Raw genomic sequence first — 25,298 nt, forward strand, 5'->3', positions numbered from 1 at the left:
TGTGAGAGAAGGTTAGGTGATGTGGGAGAAGGTTAGGTGATGTGGGAGAAGGTTAGGTGATGTGGGAGAAGGTTAGGTGATGTGGGAGAAGGTTAGATGATGTGGGAGAAGGTTAGGTGATGTGAGCGAAGGTTAGATGATGTGGGAGAAGGTTAGGTGATGTGGGAGAAGGTTAGGTGATGTGGGAGAAGGTTAGATGATGTGGGAGAAGGTTAGGTGATGTGGGTATACTCCTCCTTATCCGGATATGTCGATGACATTGAGGTATCTTAAACTGTATTTACATTTGTATAGAAGGACGTTTCAGGCCTGATTTGGTTCTGATACTTGACATATTGCTGAGCCTCAGCAACTTTGAACCGGTAATTCGCCGTCAAACATTTAGTGTCCGACATATAAAAAGTAAAAAAATAAATAACTTGGATGGCATTTATTTGTAAAGTAAGTCTGTAGTGCTTTCCTTAAGGTAGTGTTGTCCCTAACATCTGATAATATTCTGAAACGTTTTGCTTTTCGTTTAAATAACGTAAAATGACATGGTCAGTGCAGACTATCCTCTGTTCACACTTCGGTTCGGAGGCGGTGCGCTAGCTTAGTGTTTAAAGCGTTCGCTCGACACACCAATGATTCTGTTTCGATTCCCAACATGGGTATACGGGTACGTTCCCCGACCTGATATTGCTAAATGCGGCGTAAATTCCCTCACACTCGCTCACTTCGGTTAACACACACACTTCAAGTCGAACTGCAAACCACGATGGTCCAGTGTATCTGCTTTCTGACGAACACAAAATCACCAAGACCTGTTAATAAGGGCAATTGTATTTCCACAAATACCAGACTTATCACAAAGGGAGAAAAGAAGGTGCTGCGTGAAGATGATGTCAGCGACATCTCAGAAGAAGACCAATGCAGCAGCATCGACAGCGTTGTGGAAACATCATGGTCAAAGGAGAAAAGGTAATAAAACAGTTGACTTACATTTTGTAAACATTTCTGAACATTTTGTTACATTGTATATTTGCATGTACCTGTTCAAAAGAAATAAATACCTTGTTTGCGGATCTTTATAAGGAGAGTGAATAATGTTGTGAAAATTAATGATTGTCACCAGTAGGCGTCAAAGAATTATTGCTACAGGAGCGTGTGTATTGGGAAATGACAGATCAAGGTTACTTGTAGTTATATATACGACTCAACAGTGAATATAGAAACGAACTCGGGCGGAAGAGTTTCCAATTTGTGTCATTCAGAGGTAGTTATTGGTATATACTCATGGAAACAAATAAAGGAACACATGAAAGTACTAGTGTTCCTTTATTTATTACCATAATTTCGCCCACAGTGCAATACAAAGCTTGTAATAGTAATAGTCCGTTTATATGGCGCTCATATCCTGGCACATTGCCTGCTCACGGCGCTACGTACATAACTATCCCCGGCCATAGGACACTGTTGTACTTTCCGATACTTTTTCATTTCCCTGGGGATCATACAATCATGCTGCCTGTTAAGCGCAATGAATTAAACACTCACATTACCAGCACATCCTCACGGGTACCCATTTTACAGCTGGGTGAACTGAGACAATGTGGATCTAAGTATCTTGTCCAAGGATACTACGCAAATGTGCCCATCTCGGGACCCGAACCTAGGTGCCCCTGTACAAAGCTTGTGAAGAAACCTGGAAAAGAATAAAGGAACACTTGTTCTTTCATGTGTTCCCTAATACGTTTCCATGAGTATATTTTAAACGTATGGCAAATGAGAATCCTTCATTTTCCCAATCTACGGATCAATGTACTCCGATCAGTAATATGTTAAGCCTTTTGTTAATGTCAAAGTCTTCACCAATCGAACCAGTGCTTGGCATCATTAGCACCGTTCTGTTGATGTACAATGATACGCAATCAAACACGTCGCCTGCCGACCCAATTTCCATTGTAATAATGCTTTGGGGACTAATTCTACAAGAAATGACTGTGTGGATGTGTGATTTGTCAGTTTACACAATGACCATGTTCTGGTAAAAATGCAAAGTTTAAATTATGAACATCGTCAGTGTAAGCAGACACGATAGTAGGAACGAGAAGACTTCTACTTCACATGGCGGACTGTGTACAAGTGATGAGACGTCACAGACGTCCAGGTGACGTCTTATTTCTGGCCAAACACCACAAGGTGCAGCATCCTTCACCATGATTCCCAAACAGGACTCTGGGATTTCTCATAAACGATGTGTCCCAACATGATTCTGTGTTAAGGATTAAGACTAAACACCCCTGGTCCTGGGTTCGATTCCGGATCCTTTAATGATCCTTGATCTGTCAGCGCCATTCCTGCGTTCGCGATAGACGAATACTCCCTGAGCCGAGATATTACAGTATTTGTTTGGTGGGATATAATCAACATGTACAATGTTATCTATCGTCATTACTGTTATCCCTCCAGACACAGCCGCTCCCCATCCCTGGTCTGGGCCCTGGTCAGGTCGTTCAGCTGGATGTTTCTGTTTGCTCAGTGCTGCCGTCTCATCCAGTTCGCATGTACCGTGAATGCTCCGCTTATTTTACGGTATGTAAAGAAGGAAAATGTCACGGGAAAAGGTCATCATTCATTGTCCGTCTCACAAAGAACAACTTCATATTGAAATAATATATTTCATTTCAGTAACATTTTAGTCAAGGTCAGTAACATTTTAGTCAAGGGAACTTTCGATAAATGATTGAACAAGACAATTGATGCTTGTTAGCTCTGAAATATCTGTTGTTTAATGCCGGACCATGCAATATTCCAAAATATGATGGCGTTGTATAAATAACCGAATCCGAATGCCTTTATAAACAACGATCCATGGAAATTGGATACAAAGACAGATCGTTAATCAAGTCACCAAGACTGACCTCCAGATCCACTAAATCCCCTTGTACGACCAGCATAAGTTGGTGGGTACGAAAGGATCTGAAATAACATACACTCTTCAAAACAGGAAAGGCACGGGCGTTTTCAGCAGTTCATTTCGATATATTTTGACAGCAATCGTCATTAAGACAATTCCTATGTTTGAATTCCGTTAATCATGTCGTGGTTGTTGATTATTGTGAGCAAACGCATCCCAAAATGTGTTGTAAACTTTTGTCATAAAAATAAAAACAATACATAAAAAATGCATGTAGAAAACGTTTTCCACGTAATGGACGTGCAATGTGTCGGATAGAGACATCGACGATAAAGGCCAAACCAAATTCATCATGTCATAACAAAATGTACGTCATAAACGAAGATAAAAAATGCCAAGATTGAATGTTACTGACCGAAATATCGCCATTGGACGTTTGGAAGCAAGAGAATCCCAGTCTGCCATTGCAAGACACTTTAACGTCCACCACAGCATCATATCTCGATTATGGCATCGACTCAGGATCGTCCCAGAAGTCGAAGACCGGTCCTGCTCAGGACCGATTCATCCGGGCGGTTCACCTACGTCACCGATTTGCTACAGCGATGGACAATGCAGGCCAGCTGCCTGGTCTTCCAATAATTTCCGACCAAACCATCAGAAATCGTCAGGAACTGGCTACGCGTTTGGTTCAGCGATAAATCGCGTTTCCTCCTTCAACGATGAATCGCTTTTCCTGGGAGACAGCGTGTCTATCGACGCCAAACTGCGTTAGAGAAGTGGACCAATTTGGTGGAGAAAGCGTCATGGTGTGGGGACCCATGTCCTACACGGGTAGATCAGAGCTAGTGGTGGTTCAAATCGCTACATCGACCAAATCCTGCGACCTTACCTCCTCCCACTTTTTAACCGCCAGACAGAGCTGTTTCAACACGACAACGCTCGACCTCACACAGCTCGTGTAACCGGTGCCTACCTTGCCAATCCAAACGTTAATCGCCTGATCTGAACCCAATCGAGCATCTATGGGACGAACTTAATCGACGCGTCGGTAAACGCCACTATCGTCCTCCGGCACTTGCAGAAATTACCAACGCGTTGCAGGAGGAATGGCGTAGAGTTCCCCAAGCAAAAATCCGACGATTTGTGCAATCCCTTCCAAGGTGTGTCGAACAGTGGCGGCTGCAATGGATGGTGTCACCAGATACTGACCTGAACGTCCCCTTGTGTCCACACATGTACAGTGAGTGAACTGAATTAATGCTGACCATGACAACAATGCATATGTTCATCTGTGTGTCGAATTTCCTTCATCTATGTTCAAGTTTAATCGTCCTATGTACACTTAAATACGTTGAATAATTTCTATTTTTTGGCCTGTGCGTTTCCTTTTTTGAAGAGTTTACTTGCCACAAACACTAACATCAGTCTATGTTAGGAATATTACGAAAGACGGGAATGGGACTCTTGACATCTTAGTGCAGTCGAATCCTGCGACATCCGGGACTAGACAGCTCTCGTGTACCTAGTGCTTGTACGGTCTCACAGTTGGAGATTAGGTGGTTGTAATGTGTGACCTCCCTGATTGACCTCTCGTATTCCTTACCCAGAAACGGTTATTCATAACACCTCATCATGTCTGTAGCATTGCTTACTGCAGTGTAAAACAACATTAACTCACTCACTCACTCACTCCGTGCAGCCAACTCATCACCTACATTGACGCTGGACCCACGGGACAGGGGCGTGGTCTGGGTCTCATCGTGGCCTTCTTCCTAAACCAGATCGGGTTCAGCATCTTCATTGAGCACTCCTTTGATGGCTCCAGTCGCCTCGGACGCAGTGTCAGAACAGCCATGTACTCTGCTATCTTTAAGAAGGTATCAGAAATCATTCATTCAGGTCTACTCGGCTTATTCCGATATCAATACCTCTGCCATCATTGCAGTAGTGATATTCCATTATTTTATTCTTAACGGCATCCTGTAGATTTTACAAATGACATTTCAAATATTTAACAAAAATTATGTTTATGTTTGCCCTTTGAAAACCAAGAGTCTGTCGATGTCCAACAAAGCTCGACAGAAGTATTCCCTGGGCGAACTCACCACTCTGATGTCAGTCAATGCCAGCCAGGTCGGCTCCTATGTTGATCAACTGAGCACGATCATCCTCAGCCCTCTCCTAGCGGTGGTCATATTCTATCGCCTGTTCAACCTGCTCGGTGTGGCGGCCGTGTTTGCCCTGGCGGTGATGTTGGTGCTCATCCCGACCAACCTGCTGATGACGGACAGAGCGGAGATCATTGACAAGGAGAGGATGAAGAAGACGGAGCAGAGGATGAAGCTGCTCACAGAGGTCCTCAACGGTATCAAGGTAAGTTGATCTCTGATGTAACGACCTCAAAGTGAGTTGATCTCTGATGTAACGGCATGAAGTGAGTTGTCTCTGTTGTAACGGCATGAAGGTGAGATGACCTCTGATCTTACGGCAACAAAGGAATGCTAAGCATCAAGCTTCAGGCAACTTATCCTGACCTTGAATACTTTCCAGGTAGAAAACCGATCAGAAATTCCCTTTGGAGCATAATTATAAATTTTGGGTGCTGGTCCCACTCTTCCGTCTAACCTCCACTTCAAGGCAATGCTGGGGCGGTGGGGTAGCCTAGTGGTTAAGGCGTTCGCTCGTCACGCCGAAAACCCGGGTTCGATTCCCCACATGGGCACAATGTGTTAAGTCCATTTCTGGTGTCCCCCGCCGTGATATTGCTGGAATATTGCTAAAAGCGGCGTAAAACTAAACTCACTCACTCACTCACTCAAGGCAATGCATGGGTACGGGGTCCCCTTCTGTCCGGGTATCCTCACGGGGCGATCCATGTCTGCTTTCTACGTGCAGGTTGTGAAGCTGAATGCATGGGAGCGGTGTTTCGGGCAGAGGGTGATGTCGGCTAGAGAGGACGAACTTGGCGTCCTGAGACGGTTCTACACAGTCTCGGCCCTCTTCAGCTTCTCCTGGACAGTCGTGCCGTATCTGGTAATACAGTACTTCCATATATGGCATTCGTCTCCGTTAAAGTTCTGAGTCTCAGGTCGGACCAACTGGACCAGTTTTAGAGGCACGTGTAGCGCACTAGCTACTTTCTCCTTCCTGTATCCTGTTGATGTAGTCTCCAAGATTCACTCTGACTCCAATTCGTGGTTTGACAGCACCATAGCTGTACTCCAGAGTTTCCCATGTAAGATCTGCAAAGCTTTGAGGTGAATCCCACATCACGACTGAGGTGATGGTCAAAGCTGCTTCAATCTATACTCACTTCCACGTATATATAGGTTCAGTTACTATTGGTTGCACAATTACTATCGTTCTCGCCCTCTGGCGCTCATTGCTACATATAGTAAACGTTAGTTCCAAAGACATTAAGTAAACAGTACAGTTATGCACTATTAAATATTCTTTGGGAGACAGCATCTCGAACATGATCTGCACCAGTTTGGTTGATGACAAAAACGCAGCTGTACCTTTATTATCTCTACAGATTGAAAATATTATCGGTTTGAAACCTGTGTCAGATCTCCAAGTAGTTTTGCTACACTTACGCTGTATCCAGATCAGCAAGAGTATGTTATGTATACACTTACGCTGTATCCAGATCAGCAAGAGTATGTTATGTATACACCTACGCAGTATCTGTGACAGATGTCCGTGGTAACGTTTGCCGCCTATGTGTACCTGACCGGGGACATGCTGGACGCCCAAACCGCCTTTCTCGTCGTCTCCTACCTCAACATTCTCAAATACAGCTTGAACGAGACGTCGCTTGTGTTCCTGTTCTTCCTGAAGGTAACTGATTAGAAAATTGCATGCAAGCTGAAATAAAATAGTCCTCCTCCATTAACGGACTTATGCACTGAAGTGATTATTGTACTGAATAATGTCACTGATTGTTGTCTTTATCATTGTCCACCGTTTTTGTGTTAATGATTAAACAAAGAATCTGTGAAGTGTAAATTGCTGACGTTTCGATTGTATGATGTTATCTTCCCCGTTTATAACTCCACGAACGCAAAAATACAATATTGATAACATTAATTGGATAACCAGCCACCTGCTACAATTCCAGTTACAGAAAAACGACGTATTATATTACAAAAATTAAAGAAGAGAACTATTGTTTAGATAACGTAATTGTGTCAATATGTCACGTGTTGTACAATATACCACTTAAAATTTCGTCATGTCGCTTCAACTGAACATCCAACACTGACACTCGGTAACATGAGCATGTATACATGACAGAAAGTTATAACATTTGATCTGTTTACCGTATAATATCAGTAATATGACAACAATCCCCTAATCTTCGGCCACACATATAACAGCTAGTGTGCTCATGCTGTCGGTCACTGGTTGACTCGTTGAAGGCCGCCTTTAGATAGGTGGGATATTGCTGACTGTGACATGTGTTGTTCCTTCAGATCAACCTCCATCTCGGTCGGATTCGAACCTTTCTCCTTGAGGACGACCATAAAACAGATGGTGACAGCCCTGATAAACCATGCGGTAAGGCCTGTCTGTTGATAGTTTAACTAATATGTTTTGCCCACGTCCATTTAAGAGACTACTATTTCCTGATTATATGCAGTACCTTATTCTGTTTGCTGAGTGGTAAATGTAAAATCCGACATCCATACAGAGTGCAGTAAATTGAGCAACTCCAGAAACGCAGAAAAATGCGAAAGTGAATTCTAATTGAACTAACATATTTATCTGTTCTGATTAGTTGCAGATTCTGCTGTCGATATTCAAAACGGCACCTTTGTCTGGGATGATGAAAGAGTATTTGTCCTAAAATGGTAATATCTTCAATATGAACGTCCTTCTTCGTGGGGGTCCGGGGATGAAGAAGTTTCAAGTAACTTATGTTGGTAAAATGATGAAAATTGCCGATATACGGCTGTGAATCTTGGTTTGTCAGCCCAAATCTGTGCCCTTCGATGACATCATACGTGTTTAGGGTTAGTGAGGGTGAGTGGCCGGCCAGGAATCAGTATGGGAACTAACGCTTTTGCTACTCATACCGGCCTCTTAAATTAGAAGCAGATCTTGTTTCCAATATGAATATTACAACTAAATGTATCAAATAAAAAACATAAAACACCTTGATCCATAAATATTTGCAGTTTGTTTATGGAAAGCCAAATTAGAATTGATACTGTCCACTTTGACATAACTTGCCTTTGTTGTCCGCCCTGCACCACGTGGACACAGTGCCGGTAAACCCGTCTAGCTATCGCTCTGGTTATGTTTGGGGGCATGGAGGGCGAGCGGGCGAGTGATCCAGCGAGAATGAGGTGCCAGGATCGAACCCACCTGTGACCGGGTGTAAAACCTTGGTGTCAACTTTATGTGCAGACTCTTTCAGTGTTGTCACAACCCCTAGTGTACAGTACACAACCCTGTGCACTTCAAAGAACCCACGATTCCGTTGGTATATGACCAGATGGTGGCCACATGAATACGTGCAAACACCTAGTGGGGGTACAGCAACGTGCAGTAAACTTGGACAAAGTACTGTGACTATGTGTCCCAGTCCACCCAGCTGTGAATGGGTACCTCGTAAGGATGGGAAAGCCGCAAGAACTCGGTGCGCCTTGTGGCAGCAAGAGTTGTAGGCTCCCCAGGGAGTCGAGATTGATAGTAAATGTGCCGTTGAAAATGACATCCAATGATCGAGAGAAAGAAAATACCAGCGCCTTGAGCATGCACTAGTACGTGGATATGTGCGCTATATAAATATCCAATAATAATAATAATACATAATGTTTCCTTACAGTCTGAACCTGAAGATACCGAGAGGCAGTCTTACGGCTGTCGTTGGAGCAGTTGGTGCCGGCAAGTCATCCATGCTGTCGGCGATACTCGGAGAGATGGAAAAACTCACGGGCCACGTGCATGTGAAGGTGATAAGTAAAACTTGTGGTGCAAATATATAGAAACATTAACAGTACTTGCCACATCAGTCTTGTCAGACCAAAGCTCCGATAATCAAGCTCGGTGATCTGAACGTTTGTCGTCAATCGCTGCTGATGCTTTCATTCAGTAGTCAAAGATATCAGGTCTCGCTAAATAGCACCAGGAACCAAATCTGCATTCATAATCAGTATCACAAACAAAGCTCTGGTGGCGTTTTCGAGGAGTCAGCCGTCTTTATCTTCCAAAATAAAACAATGTTAAATGCTCATGGAAACGAATAAGGGAACACATGAAAGTACAAGTGTACCTATACTCTTTTCCAGGTTTCTTCGCATGCTTTGTATTGCAATGTGAGTGACATTCTGGAAAAAAATAAAGGAACACTTGTACTTTCATGTGTTCCCTTATTCATTTCCTTGAATATATTTGTAATGAAACTTTTGATAAAATCAGGTGTACCGGTTTGGTGGAAACTGATGAAGGACGGGTCTTCAGATTAAAAAAAAATGTTCTGTTCGTTTTGAAAAATATGTTATGTTAGATGTCGAAGTAGGTTGTCATTGACATATTTGTTTACCGGTCGATCCAGTTGTGATACTAAACAAGGATACGGGGATACGGTAACCATAGTTACGTACCTGTATGTCTTCTCCCAGGGCCGCACAGCGTACCTCCCTCAACAGGCATGGATCCAGAACGTCACCCTGCAAGAGAACATCCTCTTCGGACAGCGGCTGGAGAAGCTGAGATATGAAGACATATTGGAAGCATGTGCCCTCAACCCCGACCTCGCCCAGTTTCCGGGGGGTGACCAGGTGGAGATAGGCGAGAAGGTGAACGTATAACATGCCATCACCTATATAAGGTTGGCTCAGCAAATAGATCCGTTCTATGACATATCTCAGCCATTTCAGTTGATCAAATTAATTCATGACATACCGTACGCCGCAGGATGTCAGGGCACGATCATGATGATGGGTTATTTAAGCTGCTCGGAACTACCAAACATCGTCAGGTCGAACCCAGAATCGCCGTGGATATGATATAAATTTATATCGTCGTTGTTTTGTCAGCATATACCACTGCTCGTCGGAAAACAACAAACTGGTCAGTGTCTGTACTTTGGTCTCTCCTCAAACAGGAAGCTGACACGCCCTCATGTGTCAGGGGTGCGTGTGCCAGACGAAGATCATATAACGTTGGGGACAAGACTTGGTGTAGAATAACAGAAGTAATACCACACAGTTTTTAATACGCTTTTGTCAGATTTGGTTTTAACCTCACGGGACGATTTAGCGAGTGCGATTTCTAACTGTGATCTGTTTCTTGAATATACGCAGTCTGAAGTACAATGAGGACTGAGGGGCATCTGAAGAGACTCCAAGTGATGGGGTAGAGGGAGCAATGCATGTAACAGGAGTAAACCACTGATAGCGATTTCAATGCATTTTGAAGACTGACAACTTCACCTTCGGCTTGCAGTCTTGTTCAGTCTGGAACCTATGTTTTCCTTTTTTATATAGCATACATAAAATGACTGCGGGTTCTTGTTTGTCGTGGTTCATGTGACGTTTTGTCAGGAAAAAATATATGGCTTCTTTTATATTTAATGGTTCCTATCTTGAAATAAGGGGATCAACTTGAGTGGCGGACAGAAGCAGAGAGTGTCTCTAGCAAGGGCTGTCTACAGTGATGCTGATATCGTCCTCCTTGACGACCCCCTGAGCGCCGTGGATAACCACGTAGCCAGACACATCTTCAGTAGCGTCATCAGCAACAACGGAATCCTGAAAAACAAGGTCATCGCTTAGTACTTAATAGTTTTTGTACCCCAGCATACATTTACTAGAGATATGATTGATTATATATAATGTCACTTTTATAAATATTCCAGCAATTTCATTGCTGCAATGCTGGGAACACCAGAACTGGGCTCAGAGACCAGGTGATTTAGTGAAACAATTGGTGCAACGCTGGGAACACCAGAACTGGGCTCAGAGACCAGGTGATTTAGTGTAACAATTGCTGCGTGCCGCGGTTAGCAACATTTAAACCATTGCAGACTCGGGTACTGGTCACCCACAACATGGCTGTTCTGCCTCACGTGGACCATATACTGGTGGTCAGCGGGGGGTCGGTGACGGAGTCCGGCTCCTACAGTCAGTTAATGGTCAACGGCGGTCCCTTCTCCGTCATGCTGAAACACAGTCAATCAGATTACAACACAAGCAACAAAGGTGATCATTTAAACAAATGAAGAGCAAACTAATGATAAACTGTTAAATGTTAAATGGGAATATAATCATACAGTTTCGTTATACATATATGTGTATTAGTTCCGTGCTATTACTGCAAGTGGTCGCCTTTACTAAACATTAATAGAAGTTGTATGTGACATTTTTCAGATCTACTCAGCTTGGAAAACTCTCCTGGTGCTACCGGTCCAACAAGGTATGAACTGGTGTCCGACAACACATGTTGTCAAACTCGAGTTTGAGAGTGTGAACATTTCAACAACTCGCCACCAACACCAATTTCAGAGTTTTCAAACAGTTGTCGAGAAATAGGATCGGTCTCTATTCTCATCAACTTTTCCATCAAACTTTCGGTGTTGTCAAACTTGAGTTTGACGTGTGAAGTGTTGTCAAACTCGTGTTGTTCAGAAACAACCAATCGCAGTCAACGAAATTGTCATGTGACCGCACCAATAGAGACATGGAGCTCAAATGACACGAAAGTTTGACAACATGTGTTTGACGTGTGAAAAGGCGAGTTTGACAACTTTAAAAAAAAGTAACAACTTGAGTTGTTAAACTTAAACTTGCCGTGTAAAGGCCGCTTTGTAACTGTCTGTTTCCCCGTGGCACCCCGGGATGTAGAGAGTTCCCAGCACCCCGTGGCATCCCGGGATGTAGAGAGTTCCCAGCACCCCGTGGCATCCCGGGATGTAGAGAGTTCCCAGCACCCCGTGGCATCCCGGGATGTAGAGAGTTCCCAGCACCCCGTGGCATCCCGGGATGTAGAGAGTTCCCAGCACCCCGTGGCATCCCGGGATGTAGAGAGTTCCCAGCACCCCGTGGCATCCCGGGATGTAGAGAGTTCCCAGCACCCCGTGGCATCTCGGGATGTAGAGAGTTCCCAGCACCCCGTGGCATCCCGGGATGTAGAGAGTTCCCAGCACCCCGTGGCATCCCGGGATGTAGAGAGTTCCCAGCACCCGTGGCATCCCGGGATGTAGAGAGTTCCCAGCACCCCATGGCATCCCGGGATGTAGAGAGTTCCCAGCACCCCGTGGCATCCCGGGATGTAGAGAGTTCCCAGCACCCCGTGGCATCCCGGGATGTAGAGAGTTCCCAGCACCCCGTGGCATCCCGGGATGTAGAGAGTTCCCAGCATCTTCTGCTGGACGTCAGAGGCGACGTAATGGAGGGGAGTGGCGTGGCTAGATGACATGGTTGATTGTATGTCACCATGCCCGGAAGACGTAGATAGTTGCTCATAACATTAATCACTGGTTTGTCTGGTAGAGAGTCAGGTATTTCATATATTGCTGCAGTTCTGTGGAGTGTTTAGTTAAAGATCACACAAACTGTTTCGTGACGAGTTAATAAGTTGTGTATTGTATACAGACGCTTATAAATATTCGGTCTTAATGATCGTCTAACCTGGGACGGAGGTTGGTTGGTTGGTTGGGATTCTTCATTTGCCCCAGTTTCTCCGAGATACGCCGTCACCATGGCCGTGCTCGTGGATCTCACTAAAGCGACGTATAATACCCGCACTTCGGGCTTTCTTCCACGGCAAGAAATAGAGTTCAAATTGGTGGTTGCTCAAACTTATCCAGCTTACTGACTCAAGCTACCGCAAGGACCAAATGTTGTGAAAACTGAGTGTTTGGACCAAACGGTCTGGTGGTTCTAGTGTTGTAACCCTTTCATAGACAAATCTATTCAGTGTTCATTTTAAATTCTCCTTATAATGTGGACAGTGTTTGAGTGGTATCTATCCACCGACGAGGACCCAGGGTCCATGCCCAAATCCTGGAACAGAGTGTAAGCAGTTCTAAGATAGGCGTTTGTGTAAAGCCGTCCATTAGGAGAATAATGTGCAATGGTAATTGACATGGCAAAGATGAATTAATACATATCAGTGTACATTTGTTGTACAGGGGCGTAACTATGCTCATTTACAAAACTAGATGGAGAATTACATTTTCTTGATTGACAAACCGTTTGTATACTCATGCCAATTGGTTGCTACCCCCCAACCCAACCCCTCCCTCACCTCACACCCTCACCCCACATCCCCTCTCCAATTAAAAAAATTGAAGGGAGTGACAACCATTATTGGCATGAGTATATATTTATGTCTTACAGGCCAAATTCTTCGACTAAAGTCCAGCCATCAGAATCAAAGATAATCACGGAGGAGGAAACGAGAGTTGGCGGGGTAGGACATACTGATGCATATACCCTTTTGAAATACGTGGTTACTTTAATATGCACCACATGACTAACGAGGCTGTTCGGGTTACAATGGGTGGAATGGCTGATGGCGTGTCGTTGTGCCGTGATGGCCAGTATCTTTGTCCATGCTCTTCAGGGAATCTTTGTCGGGTGAGAAGGGGGATCCGCCCCTGATATATCTTACATAGGGTAAACAGAGTCGTAGCAGCTGGTGTGATTGAATGAGCGAGTTTAGTTTTACGCCGCACTCATCAATATTCCATCTATATGGCGGCCGCTGTAAATAATCGAGTCTGGATCAGATAATCCAGTGATCAACAGCGTGAGCATCGGTCTACGCAACTGGGACACGATGACACGAGTCAGCGACGTAGCTGGAAGCTCTGTGGCATAAAACTAGTTTCATTCGGTTAATCACGGGGTTCCGGTTTAGAAAAGGTCCTCAGTAGCGATGTCGACTGAATGTATCGGGCGGTGTCTTAATAGCGTGACATTATATCCAACGACGTGAAGCACTGCTCGTGTCAGTCACTGGGATGTCTTTTCTAAATTATTTGTTGGTCCCTATCATATGGAAATTGTTAATATTGGGGCTCTTAAAATCCAAACAAACAAACTAGAACTGTATCTACCAGGTAAGCCTTGATGTGTATCGACTGTTCCTGTCTGCGCTGGGGGGTGCCCGCTGTCTGCTACTGCTGCTGCTGTACGGGGTGTACTACGCTGTGTTCATGTATGCCCACATATGGCTAACCCAGTGGGTGGAAGACCCAGCACTCAGAGGCCTCTCCGCCCCACCTACCACTACCCGGGGCGGGGCGGCTGGCGATGATACGTATAATCACACAACTACTTCGGACTCTCTCAAATGGAGACGGACTCAGTATTACCTCGCTGGCTATACAGGTCTTGGTGTTTTACAAGGTACTGTAACTAGAATTTAGAATCCGATTTAAAACATTATTTAAAGTTAATACTAAGGTTTTTTTAAAGGAACTCCAGGAAGAGAAGAAGTTCGTATCGCTTAGTCTATGTGAGATGTAACTGAGTTCCTTATGTTTCTATGAGGACTGGGAGGGTACAGTGGGTGTGGGATTTTGGGTGTCGGTGATGTGGAGATGTGTCAAACTAACTTTTGTGAGGTTGTACAGTCTATTATAGCTGACAAAATATTCTGGAAGCTACCATCCACTTGCTCCCCAGCCGTCCTGTTGGTGACCTACACCTACTGCCAGGGCAGGGTGTTAATCTCGGCGGGCAGGACACTCCACCACCAGTTGTTGCAGAACGTCCTCAGATCACCCATGTCCTTCTATGACACCACACCCATTGGCCGCATAATGTCCAGGTTCTCAGGCGACCTAGGGGCGGTGGACATCGACATGACCAACACTTTGGACGGCTGGCTCAACGGCATGGGCAACGTCGTCGGTGGTCTCCTTATGATCTGCTACGTCGCACCGTCCGCCCTGGCTACTATCATACCAATGTTCTTTGTATTTCTGTCTGTTCAGGTAAACCATTCATATTTTTATTTTGTATATGTTTGTTATTTTAAGTGATTACTAAATCTGAGTTTTTATCTGTGATATGTGGTTTCTTTTTCTGTGCTTTTCCGACATATTTAATAGTGAAATTATATATACCATTAATTTGTTTTAGTCACGATATGGCAGAAATAATGCCGATGTGATTGTAAATTTTAACTCGCTTACTCTCTCCCTCACTGTTCAGGTAAACAAAAGTAAATGTGAGTGAAAGTCTTACTGAGAATGATTTTACCAAATTCCCATCAATTTCACGACGGGAGACACGTTAAATGGGTTTCACACTCTGTATCCATATCGGTAATCAAACCAAGCTTTTCGGCGCCACGAGCGAACTCTTTAACCGCTAGGCTATCCCCAATCACCCAGAAAGGCAATCTCTGACAGGGACGTACCCGAGACTAGTGTAACGTGTCTGTGCTTTAACACCTGCGGTTATAGCGTTTATGTGTTTGGAGAGGAAACATATCCTGTATTTGGAAGTAACACCATTATTAATAGTTAATACTTGATATTTGCCATCCACTAAAGACACCCGAAACCAGTTATATAAATACCTCCATATTCTATCCGCTTAAAGTGGTAGAAATACAAAAATGTGCATGTTTTAGTCACCAAAATTCATAATCCAGGCCAGTTTGGGATTCCAAGCATCAATAGTGTATCTTGGAAACTAAAAGACGTATTCTTGACAATATATCGCAGGCCCGTCAGAGGTGTAGTTATTTCAGTGGATAGAAGGTGAAACTGCCAGGTGGACAGGTGTAAACAATTTGAAGTGGTATAGGGTTTCGCAAAACCAATTGTTTAACTGGCATAAAAACATTACTAGATACCCTTTTCTGATTTTTCCATTTTGAACATTATTTTATTAATTCTTCATAACTAAACAAAATGTGGAAGTATTTCATGCTGTCGTACCACGTCCAATACTCCTCCACCAGCGGGGATACATCAGCACCACCAGGCAGCTGACGAGGTTGGCATCAGTAAGCCAGGCCCCAGTCATCAGTTTCTTCAACGAGGCAGTGTCTGGCACCTCTGTCATCAGGGCACTTGCAGCAAGGGCCGGGTTTTGGAAGACATTTGCCAGAAAGGTTGACTCCAACTGTAAATTTTCGTTCTTCAGCGCATTGTGCAATAGGTAAGTCACATAGTCAGCTAACTGTGGAATAGGTAGGTAATATATTCAGCTAACTGTGAGATAGGTAGGTAATGTTTTCAGCTTACTGTGGAATAGGAAGGTAATATCAACAGCTAACTGTGGAATAGGTAGGTAATATATTCAGCTAACTGTGAGATAGGTAGGTAATGTTTTCAGCTTACTGTGGAATAGGAAGGTAATATCAACAGCTAACTGTGGAATAGGTAGGTAATATATTCAGCTAACTGTGAGATAGGTAGGCTTACTGCGGAATAGGAAGGTATTATATTCAGCTAACTGTGGAATCGGAACGTAATATTTTCAGCTAACTGGAGCAGGAAGGTAATATACTCAGCTAACTGTGGAATAGGAAGGTAATATACTCAGCTAACTGTGGAATAGGAAGGTAATATTTTCAGCTAACTGGAGCAGGAAGGTAATATCAACAGCTAACTGTGCAGTGGGGAGGTCAAACCCACACCTAACTGTGTAATGGGTTGGCCATGTCCGCAGTTCAGGCAAACATACTTATTATTCAATTAAAAGCAAAAATGTAGTTACAATATATAAAAGCTTCATCAACATTCTAGGGTGTGACAGGGAACGAAAACGTCACGCCAAAGTCTCGGGTTCAACCCCCAATGATGATACAACTATGCCTGGTGTCCCCAGTCGGAGCATTCGTGGAATAGTGCTTACAGCAGAGTAAGTCCAAACTCACTCACCTTTGTTTTTCAAGATGGCTGAGTGTCCGACTGAATTTCATTGGCAACATCATCCTGACCACCGCCATCACCACGCTGTGTCTGGGACGGGATGTCGTTACCGGGGGGAGCGTCGGGCTCATTGTCTCATTCGCCGTCGAGGTAGGCATTGGTCATCCTCCATTGTCCGGGAACTATCTCTTTTCTGCTGGGGTAAATACGATCTACGAACAGACGGCGCTGGCATGACATAATTCTCGAGGCATTCCAGAAACTAACTTTCACTTTAAGTATTCCTGGCCTCTGACATCTGACCTACAGTGCAATTTGTTAGGCATTCGTTACTTTACTATTGTTGTTCTATCTGCTAGTTTCTCAAACGAACTTGTCCCTATTAATTTTCCGTTTGAGTAACTCTGTAAGTATAACGAAAAACACCGCTTGAATATTAAATAACCGATATATTTTAGGCCAGTTATAAAGTGCGCATCGGTCAGTGAGGGTAGACTTGATACGTCCTTTTTTAAATGTTTAATTAAACAATGCCGCTCTGAGATAAACAACACCATCAATCTGTTCACGTAATGTTCTGTCCATCAGTTCGGCAGTAAACTGGTCTGGTTCATCGTCAACACCACCCGCCTTGAGGTGTACAGTGTGTCCTTGGAGAGGATCTTCCAGTACACCACCAGTCCTACTGAGGTAAGCATGGCTCGTACAGCTGACGGCATTATACACAGTCTTCCAGTACACCACCAGTCCGTAAGCAAGACTCGTAGCTGGCATTATGTAGTGTGTCCAGTGTAAACAAGGCTCGTACAGCTGACGGCATTATGTACAGTGTGTCCTTGGAGAGGATCTTCCAGTACACCACCAGTCCTACTGAGGTAAGCAAGACTCGTACAGCTGATGGCATTATGTACAGTGTGTCCTTGGAGAGGATCTTCCAGTACACCACCAGACCTACTGAGGTAAGCAAGGCTCGTACAGCTGACGGCATTATGTACAGTGTGTCCTTGGAGAGGATCTTCCAGTACACCACCAGTCCTACTGAGGTAAGCAAGGCTCGTACAGCTGACGGCATTATGTACAGTGTGTCCTTGGAGAGGATCTTCCAGTACACCACCAGACCTACTGAGGTAAGCAAGGCTCGTACAGCTGACGGCATTATGTACAGCGTGTCCTTGGAGAGGATCTTCCAGTACACCACCAGACCTACTGAGGTAAGCAAGGCTCGTACAGCTGACGGCATTATGTACAGTGTGTCCTTGGAGAGGATCTTCCAGTACACCACCAGCCCTACTGATGTAAGTGTGCAAGGCTCGTACAGCTGACGGCTTTATGTACAGTGTGTCCTTGGAGAGGGTCTTCCAGTACACCACCAGTCCTACTGAGGTAAGCAAGGCTCGTACAGCTGATGGCATTATGTACAGTGTGTCCTTGGAGAGGATCTTCCAGTACACCACCAGTCCTCCTGAGGTAAACCAGGCTCGTACAGCTGACGGCATTATGTACAGTGTGTCCTTGGAGAGGATCTTCCAGTACACCACCAGACCTACTGAGGTAAGCAAGGCTCGTACAGCTGACGGCATTATGTACAGTGTGTCCTTGGAGAGGATCTTCCAGTACACCACCAGTCCTACTGAGGTAAACAAGGCTCGTACAGCTGACGGCATCGTGCCCAAGAGTCTAGTTACATATTCATGTGATTCAAGGCCACGTTCAGTAGGCGTGGTATACTGACATGTATATGTGATATGAAGTAGGCGTGGTATACTGTCACGTATATGTGATATGAAGTAGGCGTGGTATACTGACATGTATATGTGATATGAAGTAGGCGTGGTATACTGACATGTATATGTGATATGAAGTAGGCGTGGTATACTGACATATGTGATATATGTGGTATACTGACATGTATATGTGATATGAAGTAGGCGTGGTATACTGACATGTATATGTGATATGAAGTAGGCGTGATCTACAGTGATCCCTGGTCACGCAGAGTAAGGTCAAGGTTAAGGTCATATTGCTGAAATGGGTTTAACAAGTTTAGCCATGGCAGTCTACTGTCTCACAGAAAACTGACCTTACTTCTCGACATCCCATTACAGGTTATGTTAGAATAACCTTTCACGAGAATGAATCTGAAAGAAATCTGCATTAGCCAGTCAGAAAACAGTTTCTTTTTTTCAGCTATATACGACATTGGAGACTTCTTTCAAAATTTGAAAACTAAAGGAAAACCCCAAACATCCTGTGATGTCACAGATGGCTGAGGCGGTATGAGAGTAGGTCCAACGGACTCTGTAACGTCTTCTGTTCAAATGTTTATCCCGATGAAACGAGAGTTAGATAACGATGTTGATGGAATCAGTCATACAGCCACCCACTGTCGGAATATCGAATAGCTTTTCCAGCTTGCATTATTAGAAAACACACTCCGACTGTCTCTTTCCTGATCTGGTAAGCCGGGTGAGCTCATTGGCCGGGCGAAGGCATAAAATGTCCTCAGAACTCCGTAGCAATAACTGTTTTCCTTCTGATCGGGTATCGTAAATCGTCATTACAGGCCACGTGGACCAGGCGGGGTCTACCGCCACCTCTCGACTGGCCTCGACATGGGGACATAGAGTTCCGGAAGCTCAGTCTCAGATACAGGGAAGGCCTCGATCTGGTCCTGAAGGATGTCAGCTTCAAGGTCAAACATTGCGAGAAGGTGACAGTTCTTTTATCAACTACAACAAGTCACTTCTTTAAGTGGCATATCACTTGCTTGATAACGGTGCTAGAAGCTACACCGAAACGTCGCTCATATGATATATATTATTATTATATGAAGAAGTTGTATATCCACAGAATTTGTTGAACAAGTCACGTTACTCCTTTATATATATATATATATATATATTTAGAATATATTTTGGTATGAGCATAGAGTGAATTAATATTGTTTTACTCCGTTTTTAGCAATGCTATAAATATCACCAGAAATGGGTTTTGCACATTTCAGCCAAGAGGTAAATCAAACTCGAGCCTTCTGAGTGAACGCTTTTTAATCATCAGGCTACTTCACTTCCTTCTTCAGGTGTACAATGAAAGTTGAGTGTCGTCATGTATGACGTTAAGAAGTTGGAAGAAGAGCCGTTGAACGGCGAAAGCAGATATAAAGGAGATTTGGCAAGAAGAAATATCTGGACTCATATTTTATATATTTATTGCTTATACACCAGCAGAAATCACTTGTTTATATATATATATGTATATATTAAGTTTGATTTACCTCTTGACTGAAATGTGCAAAGCCCTTTTCCGGTGTTCCCCACTGTGATATTTATAGCATTGCTAAAAACGGAGTAAAACAATATTCATTCATTCTATGCTCATACCAAAATAAATTTCTAAGATACAGGGTTACCCCATTTAGTTACATCCCTTGGATGTGTCAGGATTCGGTGATAATTCGTTTCACTGTGATTGTGATCATTTGTGTGATAGTGCCCTGCTATGTTACGTCTGATGTATCTATTTGTTCAACAGATTGGCATCGTGGGGAGAACTGGCGCAGGGAAGTCTTCACTGATGCTCTCCCTGTTCCGTCTATTCAAACCAACCGAGGGTGCCATCTTTGTGGACGGTATCGATATTTCAACACTTGAACTCGACGAACTGAGGTCAAAGATTGCAGTTATACCCCAGGTACTATATATTTGTTACGAATATACTTGTTTTTTTTACTCTTTTAACCATTACATATGAAAGACGTGTGGTTAGTCTTAAGCGGAACACCAAGTTCATTCTTAAAAACAACTTGTGAGCGAGTGAGTGAGTTAAGTTTTACGCCGCACTCAGCAATATTCCAGCTGTATGGCGGCGGTCTGTAAATAATCGAGTCTGGACCAGACAATCCAGTGATTAACAGCATGAGCATCGATCTGTGCAATTGAGAACCGATGACATGTGTCAACCAAGTCAGCGAGCCTGACCACCCGACCCCGTTAGTCGCCTCTTACAACAAGCATAGTCGCCTTTTGTGGCAAGCATGGGTTGCTGAAGACCTATTCTACCCCGGATCTTCACGGATCTTAAAAAAGCTTGTGGTTAATTAATACCGAGAGATTAAACGGTGTCAAAAAGCCGTCAGCTTCACCCTCGCCCGCTAACGAATCCACAGAGAGGTAACGTAACTCGCCAGAGCACTGCAGCGAACCGGAAGTGACGTTGTGTCAGAAAAGGATTCTCAGTTAGTTGTATATAAAATGGGTCTCCACTGATACAATCTCGACCATCTGTGAGACATGGACATGCCTGATACAGAGTTTATTGCCAAGACACTTTAATAACTGGATGTTCCTTCGATTTCAAAATAACAAAAGTAGATACTTTATGCGTCCGTTCATAATTCTATATTTACTTAGGACCCAGTGTTATTTACCGGAAGTCTTCGTATGAACCTTGACCCGGAAGGAGAATCTTCTGATGCTGAGATCTGGACAGCCCTGGAACACACCAGACTGAAACAGGTGGTTGAAGCTTTGCCGCATCAGCTGATGGCCGAATGTGGGGAGGGAGGTCAAAACTTCAGGTGAGGGAAGACTGATGTTTTCCAATGTACGGGCGAATATTGGTTTGTACAGATATTGCACCCATTATAATCCCAAGATAGAATAGATTTCCAGCATACATATGTAGGCACAGTAAGACCCAACTCAAAGTATGGGTCATCCCAGTGACATGGACAGATGCTCCTGTAGAGAATCACTTGTTTGTTTGAGACATGTGCTGGAGTATTTCACACTGTACGTAAAACTGAATGTTCGGATGCACTTAAATATCACCCTGCTGTAAGTCGGAGTAACTCATTAATCTAACCATTATCCCATCAGAATACCAGTCGGCCACTCTGTCTTTGCATGAATACCACATCACTCACTCACTCCTCCCTCCAGTGTAGGGCAGAGGCAGCTGCTGTGTCTGGCGAGGACATTGCTGAAGAAGACCAAGATCCTGGTACTAGACGAGGCTACAGCCGCTGTTGACATGGCAACGGATAACGTCATACAGGACACCATCCGACGAGAGTTCCCGCATTGCACAGTTCTTACCATAGCGCACCGACTCAATACCGTCATGGACTATGACAGGTAGTGAAATACAGGTCGCTCAACTATATTGGCCACCTAATCAATAGATCAATGTATAGATTTTGAACCTCTGGAGCTTATGGATCCATGATGGTTGATAACTCATACAACATTGAGAGTTTAAGAAAATAATGCAACAAAATCTGAAAATGCACATCACTGACGGATGTTTAAATTTTTTTACTTCTCCGTCAAGAAATAAATTCCCCTTTTTTCAGCAGTGACTATAACTCATATCCTAATGAACATAAGTCGACTTCAGTCGCTGGATTATTCACTGAACACAGATAATCGCTTTATGTTAAAATGCAACTGAGAACAGTCCCTACACGAGGTCATCTTCTTTGTCCCATGTTCGTTTTAGTTGTGAACTTTAAAAATTGTGACACCAAAGGAAGAATTTCTCCCTTCAAGGGATTTGGTTTTATGAAACGGGGAAACGTTTACTTTCTTCAGCGGGGTGATTCATATCAGTGCACATGATTTGACGTGAAAACATTTTGCAAAGTATTGGATGGTGCTAATATTGTGTGAGTGAGTGAGTGGTTGTTTAACGCCGCACTCAGCAATATTCCAGCTATATGGCGGCGGTCTGTAAATAATCGAGACTGAACCAGACAATCCAGTGATTAACACCCTGAGCATCGATCTACTCAATTGGGATCCGATGACATGTCAACCAAGTCAGCGAGTCTGACCACCCAATCCCGTTAGTCGCCTATTACGACAAGCATTTGTTGCTAAAGACCAATTCCTAACCCGGACGATCTTCACGGGTCGAACTGTGCTGATAAGGAAGGTGAACTTCTCTCCTGAATGTAGACATGGTTTGCTTTACCGATATTGCCAATGGCCTTGCTCTATTGACGTTGTTCATGACCTATGACTTGCTTTTACTAACGTTATTCATGTGACCTTGCTTTACATTTAGAATCTTGGTCATGGACAGTGGGCGTGTCTCCGAGTTCGACACGCCGTCCACACTACTGAGGAACACCACTGGGACCTTCAGCTGCCTCGCCCATAGTGCCGGGATTGTGTCATAGCGTACATTTAGTAGAGTCAAGGATACTAAGGTTTTACTGTATATAAAATAACGATTCAAATATAATTAAATATTAAAAGATCGAAGTCATATTGGGAATCTGTCACTACATACTTCAACTATTTAGGCATTATTTAAGACATTTACGACCTCAAAATATATTTGTTAATGCTAAACAATCCTTTCTCAATATCTGGCGTTCGTTTCGTGTTTAGTCTTCGTTATCAAAACTATGGTTTGACGGCCTAGTCGTTAATGCGATTGAGCTTCACGTCGACTTTCTGGGTTCGATTCTCCGTATTGATACCACGTGTTAAACTCTTCTTAATTTCCACATCGTGATATAACTTAAATACATACTCATTCACTAGCCTGCTCTCTCACTCACTCGCTATAAAACTTAACGAAACATTTACATTGCAAAGGCCAAGCCTGAAGATATGATATGGGTTTGGTTATGAGTCTAGCTGAGGCATTTTCAAAACGAGTATTAGTTTCATAAGCCTATTCAAGATTAATCCCCAGTCGACACCTCGTTGATTACCTGAGATCATGCTACTCCTCTGTCGTAACGAGGACAGTCACAGACACACAACTAGACAGACTAGTCGAGGGAGCGTTGTCATGCATAACAACCCTGTGTTAGGGAGATCAGAAGATGTGATATGGCCTTCTCGGCAGCCATCTTGAATTGATCAAAGATTAACGTGCCCTCCCCTGCTAAGACGCTTGTCTCCATGCCACGCACACCACTTGAGATGATTATCTGTTTTACAAGGAAGTGTACTTCACAGATAGACTTGCTAGGGAGAATACAACATATAAATGCGTTTGTTTCATATGGCAAATAACCTATTTCATAACTGATGGATATAAAGTGTACATTAATGTTAGAGACAAACGAGAAATGTATAGAGAAATTGTTCTTTTAGAAATAAGTAGAGGAACGGATATTTTTTAATTTTCAGAATCTCGAGCATGTCCAATGAACAAATATCTTTTGTCATAAAGCTGGGATATAAGATTCTTTTATAATACTATTTTACTACAAACAAAATGCACCCTGTAGTGCAGGGAGTGACTTGTAGATTGTACATAAAAAACTTTCTATACCTAGACAGGAGACGTCGGGAATAACGGGACCAGGCAATATTCAATTTTCATTGTAGGCGCATATGTAAATCTTAAAGATCAGGGCCTAGATTTTCGAAGCTCTGTAAGTGCCATACATTAACATTAACTTACGACTATCTTAGCGCTAAGAGAGCTTCGAAAATCTAGGCCCTGAGGGCTCCGATTCACAAAGCTATCGTAGCGCTACGACTGTCGTAAGTCTATGTTACAGTATAGGAGATACGACAGTCGAAGCGCTACGATAGCTTTGTGAATCGGAGCCCTGAGTCGTATTGTAATTTTAATTAAAATGCCAAACTGGAATATTCCGGTTTCCCTCGAAGACATCTAGCCACTCGGTGACTGTGTTTCTGGAAGGTCACATGCCAGTGTCTCACGTATTTAATTATTTATCTGTGTTCGTGTGTGGATCATCTCTCATGCCATCAACCGCCGGTTTATCTTGAGGTCGCTCAGAGGCTGAGGCATTCGAAATCTTAGGTTCGTTTTCCAAAAGGGTAAATGTGTGAAGCCAGTGTCTCTTGTCCCTGTCACCGATTGCTGGACAGTGAGTCTTGAAACCAGACGCTTACCTCTTCTGTTTAGCGGACAACGTTCTCCCAGGTCGCTGGTATAAACTGTTTAATTCTTTAGTTAGTGAGGTACAGTAACATGGTGTTTAATGTCGCCGTCCAAGATTATTTCACTTATATGCAATCAGTACGCATGTGTGTTTTTGGTAGTGGTGTGACGATTTATCGATACGCATCGATGCATCGATCCATGGGTCCCCGATACAGTGAATCGATACAAAGTTTTACATTGTCGTATATCCCGATACGATACTTCAAATGCCGACATTGCGATACGATGAAGAAACAATACTTTTGCTCTTCAACGAATGCAACTTATTTTCCCTGTGTTAATCGGAACTCATTAATGAACTATGCCTCCTAAGCGCTCGCATTTTTCAACAACAAAGGGCTGTTAAACGTAATTATTTCATCAATGTGAAAAGGGATGGGGAAGATACCACCTGTGTGATTTTATCTTTAGGTGTTTTATAGTTTATTAATTAAAGATGTATCGTCACAACGTGGGAGTTCTCACAAATGGGAGTACACCTCAGTGCACAATACTTTGGCATATCGTCGTGACTAAAATTGTAGCATCGTGATGTATCGTATCGGAGGTTGTATGTCAATACCAGCACTAGTATGTGGCTGCCAGTCAGTATTGACGACACACTGAAATACT

The 25,298-nt window shown here is 43.6% G+C and overlaps 1 protein-coding gene across 2 annotated transcripts; it reads left to right on the top strand.

Annotated features, from left to right (window-relative positions):
• Positions 1–920: 920 nt before the first annotated feature.
• LOC124279828 (multidrug resistance-associated protein 1-like) lies at positions 921–23,017 on the top strand. Of its 2 annotated transcripts, none has more exons than XM_046715706.1 (24): positions 921–960; positions 2,452–2,574; positions 4,602–4,779; positions 4,955–5,275; positions 5,798–5,935; positions 6,599–6,742; positions 7,378–7,462; positions 7,683–7,755; positions 8,736–8,862; positions 9,532–9,708; positions 10,507–10,674; positions 10,938–11,112; positions 11,281–11,326; positions 13,252–13,324; positions 13,977–14,265; positions 14,545–14,855; positions 15,833–16,032; positions 16,772–16,898; positions 17,337–17,438; positions 19,312–19,458; positions 20,280–20,438; positions 21,158–21,324; positions 21,689–21,883; positions 22,815–23,017. In XM_046715706.1, the coding sequence occupies exons 2-24, from the start codon at positions 2,504–2,506 to the stop codon at positions 22,927–22,929; spliced, it is 3,588 nt and encodes a 1,195-aa protein (XP_046571662.1). In that variant the 5' UTR covers positions 921–960; positions 2,452–2,503; the 3' UTR covers positions 22,930–23,017. The 2 variants fall into 2 exon arrangements, with proteins under 2 accessions (XP_046571662.1, XP_046571663.1); XM_046715707.1 differs by having other exon boundaries at positions 7,689–7,755.
• The last annotated feature ends 2,281 nt before the right edge of the window (positions 23,018–25,298 follow it).

Source organism: Haliotis rubra, unplaced genomic scaffold (assembly GCF_003918875.1).
Source record: "Haliotis rubra isolate DU_JTF1 unplaced genomic scaffold, ASM391887v1 Scf257, whole genome shotgun sequence".
NCBI lineage: Eukaryota > Metazoa > Mollusca > Gastropoda > Lepetellida > Haliotidae > Haliotis > Haliotis rubra.